The sequence below is a fragment of the Pteropus vampyrus genome, unplaced genomic scaffold, assembly GCF_000151845.1.
Source record: "Pteropus vampyrus isolate Shadow unplaced genomic scaffold, Pvam_2.0 Scaffold48, whole genome shotgun sequence".
Classification (NCBI taxonomy): domain Eukaryota; kingdom Metazoa; phylum Chordata; class Mammalia; order Chiroptera; family Pteropodidae; genus Pteropus; species Pteropus vampyrus.
Window position 1 is genome coordinate 5,803,758 of NW_011888829.1, and position 19,659 is coordinate 5,823,416.

Consider the following 19,659-nt stretch of genomic DNA (forward strand, 5'->3'; position numbering starts at 1 on the left):
ATGTATTATGATGTCCTAAATGTGATCCCGGAACAGAAAAAGGACATTAGATAAAAACTAAGAAAATCTGAATAAAGTATAGACTTTAATTAATCATAATGTGTCAATATTATTTCATTAGTTGTGACGAATATAAGGTGTTAAAAATAGGGAAGACTGGGTACCAGATATGGGAATTCTGTACTACCTTTGCAACATTACTCTAAATCTAAAACTTTTCTAAAAAAAATCAATCCCAGGATCCTCATCACCATGGGCGTATTAGCATTCATCGGTGAACTGACGTGTGGAATTACATTAGCAGCTAGACTCTCCCAGAAGAGTGCGGACAGTGCAATGACTGGCAAAGGGTCACTACGGCCGTCGAGTGTGAAACAAACAGAAAGGAAGCTACAGTCATTTCACTTCGGTCTACTAGCATCTTCAGGCCCAAAGTCTTTGATATCCAGAGATGAACAGGTAGGGGCCAGGAAAATCTTTTCACACACATTAAACTATTTTATAGAGAAGATATTCAACATTTAATTTCTGAAAAATAGGACAGAAGAAAGAGGTTTAGACCGAAGCCGAGGGACTTTAATACAAAATAGATAACCTCCTAGAGCATAAGGTTGCTTAAAAAGCAGAATATGTAATCAAGGAAGTTTTAGAATCTCTAATCCTGGAGACTTTTAGAGAATCCAAGACAGAGAGGACTCTCTCCCTACCCTCCGAGGAAGCAGTGTAGACAAAAAGAGCCATGAAGCCCCCTTCCTGTTCTGTTGTCTATTTTTAAAAGCAACACATCCTTAAAACAAAAAGATAAAATACAAAAGAAAATCATTGGTGTTCAAATCGAATACACTCTAACAATTTTTATGTAGGTCACATTTTGCTGAGAATCTTCTTTGCCATAATAGTTAATCTCGGGGTCCTGATTTAGGTTTCTTACAAATAGCAGACACTACAAAGGGCAGATATTACTCTGTGACTTTACTAGAAAGTTGAAATTGTGATCAATTAAGAAAATATGTAATAACCTAGATCCCAAATGCCCAACCCTAATATGATCCTGCTCAACTCCCTTACACCGAAAGTATCTTTGCTAAAACAGATCTTGAACATAAAGAAACTCTAAAGTGAGGCGTGGGAGACAAAGACTGAATTGTGAATGAGAGTCAGAAAACAAGGCTTATGCAAAGAGCAGTGGAGGGAGCCATGAGAGACGGTCAGGTTGGGTCCATCCAAGTCCCTTCTGGGACTGCTTCTGTAGCTCTTGACAAAAAAATGCTCTTTTTGTCTGGGACCAAATAATGCTGGGGCTGCTGGTGACCAAAGACGTTGCCACACGGAAATCACTCAACTGTGATGGAAAGCGATAAAGAGAAAAGACAGAGAGAGAGAAAAGGAGGGAAGAAGGTGAGGGGAGGCAGAGGGAGGGAGCACATGCAGGTGTGTAAGCACGTCTGTGACATGATGCTATCGTGTGAACCTCTGGATGCAGCCACACCTGAAGTCTTTTGATTGACCTGTTTTATCAATCGATGCGTTCTCTTTCCTTCAACTGGTCTGTGGCTTTCAATGGAAAGAACCTTAAGTAAAACAGGTCTAAGGAAGACCGAGCGGGGGGACACCAGAAGAAATGGAGCAGGGACATGGGCTGCGGTAGAACGGAAGTTAGAACAGTGCCTTTGGAGGAGTCGGGATCTACATGAGCTGCGGAGACCCTTTAAAGTGTAAAGAAAACAGCGACATTCAGGCAAATACTAAAAGAGATGGAAAACTTATCCTTAAAAAAAAAGATAAGTTTATCTCCTGGACAAATGGCCAACGTTGCTCTACCACTAAAATGCAACACTCTTCAGTATGATAGCAAACGTTTCGGGTGGATAAGAATCCTGCTGTATTATTGGAGGAGATATTCTATGAGAATCATTTTCTGCCAACTTCTTCTATTCCACTACATTAATAGGTTGTTAATTATAATAAAGCATGGAAGTTACCATGCCAAATAGTTAACAGGATGGGGAACAAGCAATAAACTTACGATCCTTTCTTGATTTCTTCCCGCTGAGAGCACCCATGAGCGCTAGACAAAAGGCGGGCATTTTCTTCATGCTACCTAGTCTGGAGACCTGAAAACATTTGTGCTGAGGTAATCATCCGGTTCGCTTTTCAAAGAATAATAAAGAGCTGTCCCTTATTCCCTTTCTAGAGTCACACTGACATGGAATAATCAAAGTAACCCATTATCAGAGAATTCTCTGCTTTGTTCAAATTACAAACATCAGTAGGCATCTCTCCTGGGAATTTAAAGAACAGACTAGTGCAGATGAGCTAGGCTTGTTGTTAGCAGAATAAACCAGATTCGCTTGATGCTTTGTTTTAACAAAGACAACATAAGTAGTGATTATAATTCATTTGGGTTTTGCACTGATCATCAAAATGCTGACAGTTACTTAAATCACTCACTGGGTGGAATAATCACCTTGAGAGGAACTGAGAAGATACAACTTATATTATCAAATGGAACTGAGTACATGAGACAAAGTGTGAACGGGCGTGGTAGAAGAGATCTTTGTCAGAATAACAGAGATGATTAAAGACATGAACTAGATAGTGATTGTACTGAGTACTCTTAGTGACACAAACACAACAGTTGAATTGTACAATTACAAAGTTGAGCATAACTCAGAAAGCGCCTTTCTTCCACCCCCCCCAACCCCGCCACCACCACCTTTAATTCTGCCCAACCCCTGACCTATACATATTGCCGTCTTCCCCTTAAGAACTGGATCTCTGAAGGCAGGGTGTCTCCTCCTACACGCTTGTGGCATGCCCAGGGCCTGGCACCCCCAGGGTATGGTCCGTGGCTCCATCTGGGGCACGAACTCAGGACCTTTTGCATGTAAAGCAGATGTACTAACCACTACACTATGGAGCTGCCCCCACCTCTCTCTTTCTGAAAACAGTGGTTGCCAGGTTAGCCTGTGTGAATCTCTCAGCTACTTGCTTTAGAGGCTGTGTACTATCTTGCCTTATGGAGCCCTTGCAGAATAAACAATAAAATCAGGAATGCTATGCCACTGGAGCTTACATTTTTAAATATTAGGTATTGATGGCTCACCAAAAGAAAGAACACCTTCCAATCATCACTAATAGACCTACCCAGGCAGTCCTGCATTTGCAAGAGTCAAAGGAAAGCAGGAAAAGAGGCATCTGGTCCCTTTTCAGAGCTGTTTATTTTGCAATTAACTGAAGAGAAATTAACTTTTTTTTTTTTTTTTGTAAAATGGGGTGGGACTGGGAGATAAAATGGGCAATTTAGACGACTGCTTGTGACAGATTGCCTGATAGGATGGGAGTATAAAGCTGTGGGCCTTTCAAGGACACCTACTTATGTGGAATCTGCTCAGATCTAATACTGTGCCCAACCATCCTTAATACGTAGGTACATGCTCTATTCTTATAGATTCTGAGAATAAACATGTGTAATTTTATCATGAGATAAAAAGTATACAAAATCAAAGTATAAATAAAAAGTAATATTTTAAAAAATTTCTAAAGCAGAATATATAATCTTGCTCAAAAGTCCTCCTCCTTCTGGCCATTTTCCTCACCCCCAACTGATCCTCAGGACAGCTACGTAATCAGCATGAGGTCGGAAGTGGTGAGCATTCAAGGACTCTTGAACTCTGCCTGCGGGTCCTGAATTTCAGGGAATAATTTACCCCTGTGAATCTCACCCACACCTCTTCCATCTCTACCCTTGAAACCATGGTTAATCAAGTAATTATAACTTTTCAAAAGACAATGATAATAACTTACTCTGAAGTTCACGTTCCAAATAATGCAAGTGTTTCCTCCCGATAATCTTCTAATAGTTAAGTTCAGAGCTGATTTTGTTTCTTTCACGTTCTTGCTGTTTTTTTGCTTTTTTTCCATCCTGTTTGTACCTCTCCATTTATACATTCAAATCTGTTATCTCCTTTATTCATTCTTCATATCATTTTCTTCTTTGCTTCTATTATAACTGCCTAACACATACTTATGAATGAATACCTTTAAAACGTATTTATTTTATAGTTATTGAATAAAGCTTACATGCCCTAAAGTTTTCAAATTATTTTTCTCTGAGTCATTAGTCTTTGATAGAAAAAGGTTTCACAGTTTTATATCATATCCTATTCCTTAATTTCCTTGAAATCTATAATTATCTCTCGGCCATCTCTTTTCCAGAGTAATTGTTTTTCTCATATTCTTCATTTTCTAGCACCTCAATCACTTCTACTATTCTCATTTTAGACACTTTTTCATTAACTTCGTATCAGTTAAAATGAAAGCATCAGCCATATGCTCAGCTCTGAGCCCTAAGACAGTTTCTACCCTGGAGAAGTTGCGAGGATAACAAAAGGTATTGCTTTCTGTTCCTGAGACACAGTGGTTCAGTCACAGGTGACTTTATGTTGCTAAGGTTTAACATCAAGCTACGTTAACATGGACCGTTTCTGCCTTCCCACACCCTACACAGGGAAGCCGAGATTATAGTTCCTTTTGCAGAACTGCAAAGTATGGGACGTGCAGCACGAGCAGAAGAATTCTGGCAACGAATCTTCTGACAGCTTAAACAGGTCCCCACATGGTGATATGCATAAAGACACTCACGTTTCAAATGAAAGTACTTGGGCTGATTCTCAGTTGTGCCCACAACAGCTCCCCTCCTCGATACTTACTCTGAGACGTAGAAAGACTGGAGAAAGCTGACTTTGTTCGACCTGCCAACCACTCCAGGCTTTCATGCATGTTGGCCAAAGCTTTGAGGTCACTGACGTCACGCAGGATGTCTTGCGGAGGGATTAATTTATCACCCAGGTTCCCAATAAGGACTTCTGACTCCTTGCCAAAGGCTGCCCTAAAAAACAAACCAGAGACACATTTCCCATACAGAAGGGACAAGATGGGCGTGGGCAATACTTTTCAAGACGTGTCTAGCACGATGGTTGTTATACTCACTGCAGCGCAGCAGGCCATTTTCCTAGGTTTAATTTCATGAGAAAACTACCATATACCTGCTTAAAATTACTCTGGTAGGAGAGAGAGAGTTCTTGGTAGAAGGAAGCGACCCTGATGATTACACCTTCAAGAGCAACAAGTAGGGGCTTGATGGGTCCCTATAAATAACTTTGATGCCTGTTCCTTCAGGGCTTTTCCCCTTACCTCTCATTCTCCTATGGAAGTTGAGGAAAGGCTTGGGATATTGCACATATACATTTGTTTGAGGGTTGTTGTAACAAATAAAACAACTAAGTTAATCTGGCATCTAGACGATTGTTTTAAAATGTTCAAAAGCAAAGAGGGCCCAGCCTCTTTAAGAAAGCAGGTTACAGGTGAGATGGATGATAGGCCTCATTCATTCATTCATTCATTCACTCACTCATTTGCTTATTCTAAAAAGGATCTGGGGCAAATAAACTATAAAGCGTTAAGGCATTCATTATTTGGAAAGAGAAACCAGTAAAAATTAACACTGTGATCCTTTTACTGACTGGAAAAATATAGTCAGGTGGATTTCAAACAGAGTCTAGTGTCTTTATGTTTTGGACGGCTGAAAAATCATGTTACATAGAGTTTCAGAAGGATGAAGTCAGAAGGGATCCGACAGACTATATGACGGAGCCACTGTACAGATGGAAAAATGAAGGCTCAGATAGTTAACTGTTTTGCCTACAGGACACAGCGTGGCAGATCTGGGACTCACGTTGCCTGATCCCCACAGCTGTTTCTTTCAACAAAAGATGCCTGAAAAGATAAAAGGTGACTGAGGATGTTAGGCAGAAATTTCAGGAAAGCTACACACAGGTGGGTAAGCAGAGCTGATGCTGGTGGAGGTTAGAACAGGCACCTGGAGAGCTTTGCCTAAGTCCCAAGGCTTTTACAACTCAAAACACCTTAAATGAGCAAAGGCAAAAGCTTTATTTAAGTAGAACAAACTGAATTAAGTTTTAAGCAAACACTGATTAATAATAGCTGACATATAGTCAGAACGATGCTTAATAATTGACACAGGCATTTAGTGTCCAACACTATAGCGGACACTCAATGTTGAAAGAAACAACTGCTGTGAATTAAATGCGTATTAAAATGTTTATGCTACCAAGTAGTGACTCATGATTAGGCTTCTTATTGCAGAAGAAGGTTACACTTGTAAGGAAAAGTCAAATTGACGGACTGAGCTGGGTAAGTCATGGCTGTGGAGACAATACAGTGCAGTGGATGGAGCACAGGAACCTTGAGTGTACATATAAACCCTGCTTGGTGGTCTTGTGAAAAGTCCTGGGGTGGGACCCAAAATCTGCATTTCTTACTAGTTTCAGGCTGCCCGTCTGGGAAGCATGCGTCTTTTGAGTTCCCATGGGTTAGAGTAGAGCACAGGCTTCAAAGTCAGGCAAATCTGGATCTCAACCCTGAATCTGCCACTTACTTGCTGTGTGATGCTGAGCATTATTAGCCAGGGGTAATAGAACTGACCTCGTATGAAGTGATGTGAGAGGTGGACGAGGTGACTTTTAAAATCTTTACTGGGAAAATTTCAATAATTACAAAAGTAGAGAGAAGAGTATTATAAATCCCCATGTAGCCATTGCTCAAGTTCAATTATTAGTAACCCACAGTGAGTCTATCTTTCATCTATCCTCATCTACAACTCCTCCCCCTTGGAGCATTCTGAAGTCATTCAGATGATATTAAGTGCATAACACAGTGCGTGGAACTTGGTGAAAGCTACTAAGTTACAGCAATTATTATTCTTAGGTCTGTTGAAATGACTGGTTTATTTAGTGTCGACCCAAGGTACGCTATGATGAATGAATGGAAATAGATAAGAGTAATCAGGATTAAATAAATTAGATAGCAAGGGCTACTTTTAAAATTTAACCTCGTAACATTGTAGCAAATGTCAGCCTGTCTCAGAGCCCGGACTTTTCTCAAAATCTTTAAGGGGTAAATTACTGTGGCAGAAACCATTGGTTGCCTACTAAGCATCCCATTATCCAGTGCCTTTTTTTTTTTTTTTTTAAATCAGATGCCTTCTTAGTAAAAGGACCCTGATACCATTGGGGTCACCATGTACCAAACCTAAAAACAAAATAAAACAAACAACAATGACGACAACAAAAAAACTCCACTCCGTTTTCCAGCCCCTCTTGCAGATGAGGTGGTCAATGAGATGCCACCTGACATCAGCAGATGGGCTTCCAGAAGAGCTCTTTCAGGCAGTCTCATTTGTCAAGGACCTCTTTTACCTTCTCCCTTACTGGAACACAGCCATTGCAAGTGACGTTGCAGTAGCTCTCCTTCAAATATCAGGTGACCTTGAGTATGAAAATGGTGCTGAGAATAATGGCACTAAAGACAGGAGGGCACGGGTGCATTGGTGACACCCCGGAGCTGCAATGCAGGCCCGGATCATACTTTCTGGGCTTCATGTTATAGGAGAGAAAATGAAACCTTATCTGTTTAAGCCAGCGCTATTCCAAGTTTTTGCTACGAGCAGCGAAATGTAATTTCTAACTGACACAATTATCTAATTAGCATAAGTGATGTCATCCTCAGAAAACTTTCTCTGAATTTAAATATCCCTAAAATCGAGTTACTGGGCAAAGCAAAACAATGTCTCCTCCATGATTTGAGCCCAGCAGACAGTTATAATATCTTCCCTTCGGCTGTCACTCAGTCAAGTTGTAAATATTTAGTTTTCTTAATCTGTCCTTATATATCAACTCTTGCAGCCCTTTAATCATCTTTGATAGATATAACACAAAAAATGCCTCGGAGCTAGGCGGTTAAAAAGCAACAGGGGAGGAAGACAGCTTTGAAAACCAGGCTTGCAGCCATTTTTATGCATGTAGGTGTAACCCTGGGTAGAATGTGACAATCAAGACAAATGTATTTATGTAGAAGTCTAATCTCCTCCTGCGGGATCTGAGGGCCCCGGGCATGTCTGCCGTGAGCTTCCAGCACTCGATGCCTATCCCGTTTCCCTTTGCTCACTGAGATTTGCTTAACCTCCTCCGAAGGGAGAGCAATAGACTGAGAAAAATACAAACTGCCTCATGTTGAATACACAGTAGACATCTCATTTGACAGGAATCCATAATCACCCCCTAACAACCTGGAGAGAGCACAGAAGCCATGACACTGAGAATAAATGATTGACAGCTAGAACCATTTCACACACAAAAAATCATTCCTTCGAGGATTGTGTGTGTCAAAGAGCTTGGTGGACGGATTTTATGTATTATAATAACCTTAAAGGGATGGTTCCAGCTGCCTGACTACAGATTTTTTTTCTAAACCCTCTAACGTATTAAAGAAATTACGGTATATCTATACTGTGGAAAAGTATGCAGTCATTAGAAATTACACAGTAGAAAATTCTTGATACCATACAAAAATGTTGTATATAGTTTATTCTTAGCCATGATATATAGTTGAGCACAATAAGCTGTTATGAAATGGTACAAACTGTATAACATTAAAAAAAGAAAATAATTACGCATTTATATGAACTAAAAAAAGATTGGATATCTGTAAACCAAAATGTTAATTATGTGACTAGATCATGCTTTGTGCTTCGTATTTTCTAAGTTTTCTCCAAAAAACATGTTTACTTTTTAACTAACAATACATATTGGAAATCACACGACAGATGAGAAAACCTTTCGAATGGACACATCGAGAATTTCAGCATGGAAGATTGGAGGGTGCGGGTATTACAGCTACTTGAACCAAACTGGGAGGCAATGAGTGGCTGGTCTGAGGCTGGTTGGGACGGTGTCCCCTGCAGGGGGTCTCACTGTCAGACCATCTACCACCCTACAACTGGGCCGATACTGCTTCCTCTTCCTAGATCTAAATTTTACTTATTCTTTATCTTCTGCACATTATTTAATGAAAACATATGTATTTTTCAGTGAAATGGGCAGCAGAATCATGATTAACTTGAGAAGACAAAGTAACAGGTACTCAGTAATTGCCCAAAGATTATCTGACATAGCCAGGAGCAGAAATCGGAGCTCGAAACTTACTTGTTGTAGGTGCTAAGACCCATGGGAAGAGTCACCATCATCATTAGCAGGCCAGCATGCTCACACAGAAGCCTAAGAAACTGAAGGGTGTTAAACCTTTTAAGCTTAATTTTACCACACAACTAGAATCTTTAAAGAGCTCGATCGGATGAGAATCTTGCCAAGAGTGTAAAACATACTTAACTTCATTTTACCACACAATCATAATCTTTAAAGAGGTCTGTCTGACAAGAACTCATTTAAGAGAATTTTGCCAAAGATGCCTCAAATAGTCTCCATTTAGTCTTTAAATAATTGTGTTATCCACTGAAATCTTAAGAAGGCAAAAAAAAAAAAATCTGCATTTCAGCAGGCTAAATGTACTTATGAGAGGAACATCACAAATAGCTTCTCAGTGATTTGCAGATCTGTGCTATATTTGGTCACATAATATATATGTTCAGACTCACTGCTCCTTCTCTCTGCCCCGCTTCCTGAATCACCCACCACTGCTTCCTACTGCTGAATCCTGCTGTGAGGCAGCTGCCCCAGGAGCCTAGGAAACAGTGCAAGAGAGCCAGTTCCTCCATGACCCAGAACAGAGTAGGGGGAGGGCGAGGCCCAAAATAAGTTATCCTAATGGGTGCGAGGTGGTCTTTCCCAGTTACTTCTGAGGACTCCAGATATGAGGAATCACACCGACTCGAAATGGAGGACTGTGGAGATCCCAGACTTGAGTCAGGCTCAGGAGCCTGACTCCCCCTTGCTGGGGAGAGGAGGAGAATGACTTTATATGCGATGAATAGTTACCTTATACTAAGCAGAAGTATGAAGCTTTAAAATATAGGTAATGATGCAGAAAAACAAAAGGGGTGGATCCTAAAAGTCCTCGGCCAGTTTGCCCTAAGATCCACTCCCGCCTTTCCCTTCTCTGATCTGCACCGGGGAGAAGGGGAGCTGACCGCGCCAGCTGCGTGCCAGGCGCCCAGCTGAGGCCCTGGTGGGACGTTGCCGGGCCCAGGGAAAGGAGAAGCCAGGGCATCTGCGCCCCTCCCACTCCTTCCTGGGTGATGTCTCCAGCAACCAGCGACGGATGCACCTCCTCCCTGGCTCCAGCTCCCACCACGCCTCGGCTTCCTTTGCGCGCCTCTGTGCAGGAAGTGCCTCCTCCGCTGGCATTCCAGCTTAAGGGAGGTGGTGGCTTTCTGTGTTGCTACCCTATGGGTTACCTGAATGTCCCCTGTTGGACACTCATATCCTCGTTAACCTGTATAACCGATTCCCTACATTAAATGCTCTCTGAGGTAAGTACTGGAAGTGGTTTATGTTTTCCACGTTAGACTGTGACTTATAAAAGACCTGCTAAGGACGTCTGACCATATTCAGTGCTACTGGGATCTGAGGAAATGTTTTGGCATGGAGATTAATTAGTTCTGTAGAACAGATAGCCAAACTGACACATGTCAAGGTGACCTGTAAAGATTATGTAGTTACTATGTGTCAGTGCCTAAATGAAGAAGGTTAGAAAAAAGTCAGGTCACCTCACCTAGATTCCTAATAAAACCAACTCATTCTTATGAGATGTGACAATGACTTCCATTTATCACTTCTGCTTTTTACAAATGCTCCATCTGCAACACTTTCCAAACCTGTCTAATTTGTCTGTGTCAGAAATAATGAGGGTAGGACCGTTCTGATGGCTTCTTTAATTAGGTTTTAAAAATCTGATCTTGGCTAAACTCTCATAAATAGGAAGTAATAAAATAGCCCAGTTACCTTGATTACAATATTATTTTTGTCCTCCTAGAAACTGCTAAAACTCATCACTGAGTCTGTCCTTCAATGGTTTCCATGCATGTGCATTCATCACACTATCATGTGAGGAGCTACTTTTTATATTTAATAAGTAATTCCTACTCTTTAGAAACTCGTCTCCTCCTTCAATAATCACAATCAAGGATTTTTCGTTTGCTTTCCTTGCCTACTATTCTCCTACCATTCAGAAACCTGCAATGCTCTCGACTGCCTAGATGAGGCTGAGCAGTCTACATTCTGTATAGAGGCAGGACAGAGGTTGGGGAGGGGCTTCGAGGTGTTCTTCGCAATCAGGATGAATATGTGAAATATTAGCAACTCCTCCCACGATCTGCTTGGGATTTAGAAAAATAATAATTTTTTTCCCCTGGCTGCCGGGAAATTGGGGTTTCTGGGATCCTACCCCCTCAGAGATGACAGCCAGAGAAATTAAGTAAGGTGTGTTTTTAAATCAGCTTGCTCACTGGAATAGACACAGAACAGTAGATTTATGGATTTAGAGGGATCGTGGTAGGAAGTCGAAACCAGTAATACTTGCTGTGGCTTAAACGAAATACCTGCTGCCAAAGTCTACCCTCAGAGATTCCGATTTCATTGGTCATGGGTGGGGCTCAGGCCTGGGCATTTTCTAAAATAACAGCGTGCGATATAATTCACATACCATAAAATTCACCCTTTTAATATGCGCAGTTCAATGGTTTTTGGTATCGTCACAGTTATGCAATCACAGCACGATCAATTCTTTTCGTCACCTCGAAAAGAATCCCTGTCCCCATCAAACTTTGCACTCATCCCCAGCCCCCATCCCTAGTCCCGGGAAACTGCTAATCTACTTTCTGTCCCTAGAGATGTCCCTGTCCTAGACATTCATGTGAATGGAATCACACAATAGGCTGTCTTTTGTGACTGGCTTCTTTTACTTAACATGGTTTCGAGGTTCATCCATGTTCAAGAATGTAACACGATTTCATTTCTTTTATTCTCAAATAATATTCCATTGTATGAACATACCAAATTGCATTTATCTATTCATCAGGTGATGAACATTTGGGTTGTTTCCAACTTGGGGCTATTATGAATAATGCTGCTAGGAACATTCGCATATGAATATTTGTGTGGATGCATGTTTTCACTTCTCTTGGGTACATATACCTAAGAGTGGAATTGCTGGGTCATATGGTCACACTGTCTTTAACTCTTTGGAAAAATGACAGATTGTTTTTCAAAATGACTGCACCATTTTACATGTCCACTGATAGTAAGGAGGTTCCAATTTTTCCATATCCTTGCTGACACTCTGATTACATGTCTTTTCCTCCTCTTCCTCCTCCTCCTCATTATTGTCACCCTACTGGATGTGAAGTAATATCTCACTGTGGCCTCAATTTGCATTTCCTTGATGGTTAATAATATTGAGCATCTTTTCATGTGTTTATTGATTGACCATTTATATATCTTCTTTAGAGCAATGTCAATTCTGATCCTTTGTTCATTTTTTAACAGGGTCATTTGTCTTTTTATTACTGAGTCATCAATATTATTGAGTCATCAAGATGTTTACTAGGAATCTACCATTACCCAGGCTCTCTTCTAGTTCCTGTAGTGGGTTCGAGCCCAATAGAATGATTTCGTAATCTGCTAACATGCCATGACACAGAGTTTGAAAAATACTGTGTGAAAGTCTGCCTGGCTCTGTGAACATGTTCCTTGATTAGGTCTCCTAAAGATGGCAAACATTTCTCAGGTATTTTACAGAGAACCTGAAGCACACAGAGGAAGACATGCTCATTTGCACACTGTAGCAAAGGTGGGAACAGAGCTACAGCTGGTCTTGGTTTACAAATCAGGGTCACAAGCCACACTGCCTGTCACAGGTGGTAGTGGCTTTAGTGTTTTCTTTTGCCCAAGGCTCAAACAACTTCCCCCCTGCCCAAAGGCATAGAAAAATTGCTTTTGATTGTGGAATTAGACTTTCCTGAACACTCAACTGGTAAGCAGTGCTAAAGGAGGGGGCATACACAGATCTTTAAATCTCAGAGTACAGTCCCTTGATAATAATAGGCACTTTCCTACTTTTTAAGACCAGAATGCTTGATTGATGGGCAATGGCCTAGCAATAAAGTAAATCAAAAGCCTCCTAAGGGAAAACAATATTTGTTCCAGCTCCTTGATATGTTTATAATCTACAAACGATTCAAGAGTTTCTGTGGGGCAGAAGGAGGACACAAAACTCTTAAATTCAACATAAGAACTCTGAAAGGAAAAGAGGAAGATGAGTAAATGAGCACGCGTGAGGAGTGGCTGGTGAGGAAGGGTGGCTGAGTGGATGTGGCCTCGACTAAGGATGGACACGGTGCTTCAGCTGCGTCACAAGACATCCCCGTGCAGCTGGTCAGCTTGAGCCAGGGGCCAGGTTTAACAAGGATGACGAGCCTTTCCACCAGCGGCCCGCTCCTCTGACCATTTAATTAGCTGCCTCGGTGTTCATTTTAAATTATTATTTTTTCTAAATGGAGGGACAATGCTCTAAGTCTGTTTTTGAGTCACAGGATATTCGCATATACTTGCATCAGGAAAACGCGCTGAGAGACTTTTATTAAGAGAAAAGAACCATGAGGGGTGTAAGAGCCATCTTTCCTAAAAGGAAATAAAAATCTCTTCCAGTTTTTCCATTATTTTTGTCATGTTCCTAAGTCACGCTACAGCAGGTGAGATGCCAGTAATGGCAACAAGAGATTGTTAAATACTCAGAACAGAGAAAACGGAATTGCTTAATGCAATCACATCTTAGAAATGCTGGAATCCTTGCTGTTTCTGAGGCTTCCTGGAGAATGAAAGCAGCTACTTGCCCCGAACTCGCCCATCCCGAGCTTGAATCTGAAAGTGTAACAAAAAGGAAAACATACAGGCAGGCCAAGGAAAGTATCTGCAGTCAATTATGACCACCTTCAAACATTTAAATCACTGTGATGTGAAAGCACAGACTGACTCACCACCAAGTGTCCACGTTAGAGAGATAAGGATATCTTATCTGGTATTATTACTAAAGGGTATTGCATTATCCAATGCACATACTTTTGGTACATTTACCACCGTTCTTCCTTTCCGCCATCAAGCTCTCCTTCCAATCGTGCCTGATGCAGTGACTAAATGTAAGCTATCAATGAGATGGGAAGAGAACGAGAGGTGGGGAGGGAGGGAAAGAGGGAGGTCGAGGCAAAGTTTTTTACAGAAGAATGCCAGCTAATAAACGTTTCAGACAGCTCATCAATGGATGCTAAAACTATTGGTTGAAATGTTGTTAGAAAATAGAAAAATCATGAGATCACGTGTTATCGCCCCACAGATTACTAATTAACCTCAAAAAGAAATAAATGTACCTGACAATGGGGAGATCTGGCAGTGACCGCCTTAACCAAACGGTCAAGTTTGGCACTGCCAGCAGCAGCACAGGCAGACTTTATGTGGAGCGAAGTGGGAGTCACAAAACTTCACCTACGTGGGATTCTTGACAGAATTGTTCAATCTGTTGGATAAATTTAGGTCTCTACTTGATAAACGGCTTAGACTCTTTATCAAAGGAGTCGTCATGAGACTTGTAGATCAGTGGAACTCATCAGAATTAGTGGAACTCAGAACTGCATGTCACATGACAGTATCAAGGAACTGACCACATTTTCTTACAAAAACAGCTTTAAAATTGACGGCTGTGATTCTGAGACATTAAATATATGATGAATGTTTATAAAAAATATGTTGTAAATGTAAACATACTAAAACTAGAACCCTGAGGAGCAGCTAAAAAAAAAAATAAAATTACATTCAAAATTCCACAAACTGGACAGAATGCTGTAGGTGTACTGATTATACAAAGGGCTCCAATCTAAAGTGTAAATAAATACACTACATAAAAGCACTTTAGTGACATTACATATGACCTAAATATGCTAATTAAACTGACATTACATATGACCTAATATGCTAATTAAAACAAACAGACATGCACACTATAAAATCAGCCTACATTCTATAATCAAAAGTTGTCATTTACGGATAAGGAATTGGAGGTAAAGAAGAGGGAGGGGACCTGCTAAAGACACAGAGAATTAGGGGCAGGGCAGAGAAGGAATCCAAGGCTCAGTCTCAAGGTTTTCTCTACAGATGAGTACACGATGTATCAATGAGTAAAGACAGTGAAAAATTCCATGAAAATCGATACGGGGTAACAATGAGCAAAGAGCTTATTGTGAAGCTGCACATTATTTCCAGGCTGATGGTACCTGCTTGGAGTTCTGAACTAGACTCAGCCTGGAATAAAGTTGCACTGAAATGCTCAGTTAGCCGGGAACATAACCGAATGTATCTTTCTTTAGCCAAGCCACCGAAATAATCCTGGCTACTAAGTTTCTTTATTGGATGTTGTCAAGCAACAGCGGATACAAACAATAAGGTACAAGGTGTGTGTGTTTTTTGTTTTATTTTATTTTGTTTTTCTGCAGATGCTGAGACTCTCAGGGGTATGCAGATTTTCTGCCAGGAATCACTATAAATTATGCATTTATTCCAACAGCAATAATTTTCCATAAAGAACATTATTTAAGCTTTAAAACAGATTACCAATAATAATTAAAATAACCAATAATTACTTACGAATTCAACATTTACTTTGGTTTTTCAACTACTAAGAATGATTACAGATGTAAAACTCAAAATTTATATAGCACTGAACTTCCTCGTCTGAGTAGTCCAGCTTACTGACCATTCTGGTTATTTCTCAAATTGTCAATTTCCTTTAGAAGCAGCTAAGTCTATTGAGAGCAGACACACAGAACAACTGATCTCAAACAATGGCAACAGTCACAAACTTAACAACTAAGTGCCATGTCTTCAAGGAAGCTCTCTTGGAAGAGGGGGACAAAGAACTGAGGAGCAGATGGGGTTCGGGGTTCTTAGGAGGAAGACAAAGAAAGAAGTGGGAAGCCCTATGCAAAGTGACATACTTCAGAGAAAGGGAAACTGCCTTGCATAAAATTCACAGAAAAATGAAGATGGTTTAAGATTTTTTTTTTCAGGGATAAAAAAATATTACAATGACAGTGTATTTGTGGAGAATTAGTGAACTAGAAGTGAAGAGTAGCGGAGTTTGAGGATGTGTGAAATTTTTTAAGGAAATATAACTTAAAACCTAAGTAATAATTACTCATATTTAACTCACCTATAATTATGAGCAGTAACCCCATCCCACCTCACCCCATCTTTAGTCCTGTGCCCCCCAAAGAAGCATCTACAACTTAAAAAAACTATTACTAATTCTTTTAGTGGTTATGACCACTTCTTTACATAATCTGTGGAAGCTGCCACCTGTTGATGCATTAATTTTAGACATTTTATTCTAAACTTCCGGTCGATGGATGGGTAAGGAATTACTCAGATTACTGAGGCCTATATTTATACATATCTTTACCTCTAGCAGGAGTGCTCACACTATAAAATGCCCATTTGCTTTCCTCCTCCCAGAATGTGAGCCCATAACCCAGGAGGCAAGCAGGGTGGGATGTGTGTGGGAGAGGGTTTCTGGGAGGAGCTGCTGGAGGAGTTGACTTAGGAGCTGAATCTTGAAAGCAGAACTGAGTAGGTACAGAAGGTGGGGCGAGTAGTGGTTATTCCAGGAAGGGGCGTGGCAAAGACACAGAGGTAGGGAGGAAGGGGCGTGGCAAAGACAGAGGTAGGAAGGAAGGGGCGTGGCAAAGACACAGAGGTAGGGAGGAAGGGGTGTGGTGGACTGGGGACCTGAGGAAGTCCAATAGGAAAAGGAAGACTGGGGTTAGAAGACACGTGGTTCTTCCCCATCTGGCAGGGGATTTAAGCCTGCAGCAGAGAGCAGCCATCAGTGGAGACAGATTGGGGAAAGGGGACAGCAGACTCAGGCCTTTCCAGTGGTGGTTCTGGACTATCTCGCTGGTCGCCCTTGTCTCGGGAACAAACACCTCTTCCTGCTCCTCCCCAGGCTACATGACAGGTGTCCTTCCCTCCACCACAGTGGCACAGAACGTCATTATTAGCCTCACCTTCTGAAGGGCTGTGTGGGACTAAATTAGAGGGGTTACATTTTCTTTTTCTTTTAAGACTCCAAATAAGAGAAATTGCAATGGTATTAAATGTACACCTAAGTAAAAAAAGAAAAACTGCATAATCTGATATTAAACAAAAATAAAATGTAGAAAACACTCTACAGTGACTTTTAAATGATACTAACAGATAATTATAATCCTCAAATAATTGTCTAAATAGACTAGCATTTATGTAATGTATAGGAGATTTTAAGGTTTTTAAAAATTTTCATTTACTGCCAATCATGCTAACAAGAGTCATATCATTTTGATATAATAACAAAGTGCCTAATTCAATCTTCTTGAACATTAATTGATATGTTTGTAGCTGAGTTTCCAGTTAATTACCTGTCTTTTCTGTTTAATTTTGAGATTTAAGTCTGCTTCTCATCTAGTCTTGCCTGGCAGTGTCCTACATCTATCTATGACCTTCATCTTGCTTAATTGAGGGAAAAAGAACATTTTAGCAAAGCATTTTCTACCCTTGTACTTATTTAATATATTCATGTTTTCTGATTCATCTTTCCTTTTATAATTAGAAATTAAAAGTCATATTAAGCATGCAGAGATAGTGAAGTAAATGTCTCCATTCTAAAAAAAAAAAAAAAATTGTTAAGGCTAAAGTTTTTTTCCCTGCACCAGATCTTTACTTGTTCCTTCAAATCTATCTAAAGATTCTTAAACAGCTATAGTTATCTGGAACCTTTTAACAGATGTTGCTCAGGTTGTTTTGAGAACCTTTTAAATTTCCAACTGGAATTTTTCTGAAAATTTACATTGTATTTTATTCATACCATGTTTATATCTAAATACATTCCCAGGTCTACTAGATTCTGCTTCTCTTAATTGTCTAATCTGAGCTGTATGAAGAACCTGAAGGCATGTAAAGACCTACCAAACGCAAAAACAAACAAAACAAAACAGCCTAGTTAATGGCAGTGCCTAGGATTTGAACTCAGGCCTGCGAACTTCCAAAAGGAACATGTTACTCCATAAGTAACATGGAGGCCACTGAAGTCATTTCCTTTCAATTAAGAGATCTGTCTCACAATTCTTTACATTTTATTCTTTTCATTTGAAGAATATGTGATCTTTCTTGTTTTTAAATTCAGTTTCATTCATTCAAGTTTCATTCACTGAGGATCTGTGGTATATGATTAGGGTGCCATAGAAGGAAGGTAAAAGAACAAACTAGTTTTGTTTTTATTCTGACTCTTTTTTTCCATTAAATATTGAATAAAGAACTCACACCAAATAAAAGGAATTGCTTTGCTTTTTGAAAATAATATTTTGCTGTTCTTTAATCACAGTGAGTTGATAATTTCATAAAACAACAAAAAGCAGTCTTAATAAACATATATCTCATTTGATTCTACAGATAAAATGTTATTTTCTAAATAACTCAAAAAAATAAAAATAGCTGAAAATATCCTTTAGCCTCTCTTCCATATTCAGGACTGTATCATACTCTATCTGAAACCCACATAATTTGTTTTAAATCATTTTTATATTTCCATTGCCTTTGTGTTATCTTCTTTCTCTTTTAAATAATGATTATTTTCTGCTTTCTTTTCTTTGATTAGGCAAACAAAAAACTCCAAAGAAAAACAAGACAATCAGTTTTAAAGCGCCTACACCTGGTTTCAATATATTGCCCTCCCCCCCCCCCAAGAACTGGATATTTTGTTACCAGTCCGTTATTGAAAGGGAGAGAACCTGCAACAATGTGATACATGAAATATAATACTGATGACAACACACTAAATCAAGAGTAAAAGCACCTACATGATAAATGTTTTTGACATTGGTATAAAAGGATTAGAATATCGGTTAAGATTATGATGATCACAGAAAAGGATTAGAATATCGGTTAAGATTATGATGATCACAGAAAATATGACTAAAATGTCCAAAAATACAAATTCCTGATCCATTTTTAGGCTGGTTAATCATGGTGTGATAAAGATCTGGGAGCCAGACTACCAGGGCTCAACTAGTTATATCACTTTGTGGCTCTGTGAATTAGGGAAGTTACTTAATTTTTCTGCACCTCAGTTTCCTTATTTATTGAATGGGGATAAGAGTATCTGAAAACTCATAATGTTGCTATACAGTGCCAGGCACTGTTGACTCTGATTGAAATAGATTGCATGATTTTTCCAGAAACTTAATTCTTTCATCTGTTTGCCTCCTAGAATTCAAGACTAATTTGTAGGTTTTCTCTACTCATTCACTTTTATCACCTGAAAAGTCTGTCCTGGTCCTGCCGATCATATCTATCCACTTAGGGTTTTTCAAACCTCACTCTAGAGAAATGATTCTTGTTCTTTGGTATTCTGGAGCCCTGAGTCAAATGGGGTTAATGGATTTTTTTTTAGGACAGTCTTTCTAATACATATGGCCTCCCCAACTCCTAGACAACCTCTCTCCACCCTTTTAACTTCTCCCAACACCTTACCCCTTTTGTTATTACATCTCCAGAAAGTAGGACTGCTTTTAATAGTGGATATTCACTGATCTCAAAAGGATAAATATATACATATATATGACAGGTGCAAAGACAATGGGCTAGAAAGCCTGCTTTTAGCTTCTTTGGGAACAAAAGGATATTTGCTATTTTTCTTTTTTTCTTTTAAAGTCTTAGCTTGACCCCGCCATTCAAAGTTAAGCCTGGAAATAATACATTTTAT

General features: G+C 39.8%; 1 protein-coding gene across 1 annotated transcript in view; it reads right to left on the reverse strand.

Annotated features, from left to right (window-relative positions):
- Positions 1 to 19,659, reverse strand: part of EXOC4 (exocyst complex component 4) — a 675,009-nt gene that overhangs the window by 101,696 nt on the left and 553,654 nt on the right. The window contains exon 14 of the mRNA XM_011359538.2: positions 4,713 to 4,891. Coding sequence (XP_011357840.1) covers positions 4,713 to 4,891 — 179 coding nt within the window. The remainder of the gene's footprint in view (positions 1 to 4,712; positions 4,892 to 19,659) is intronic.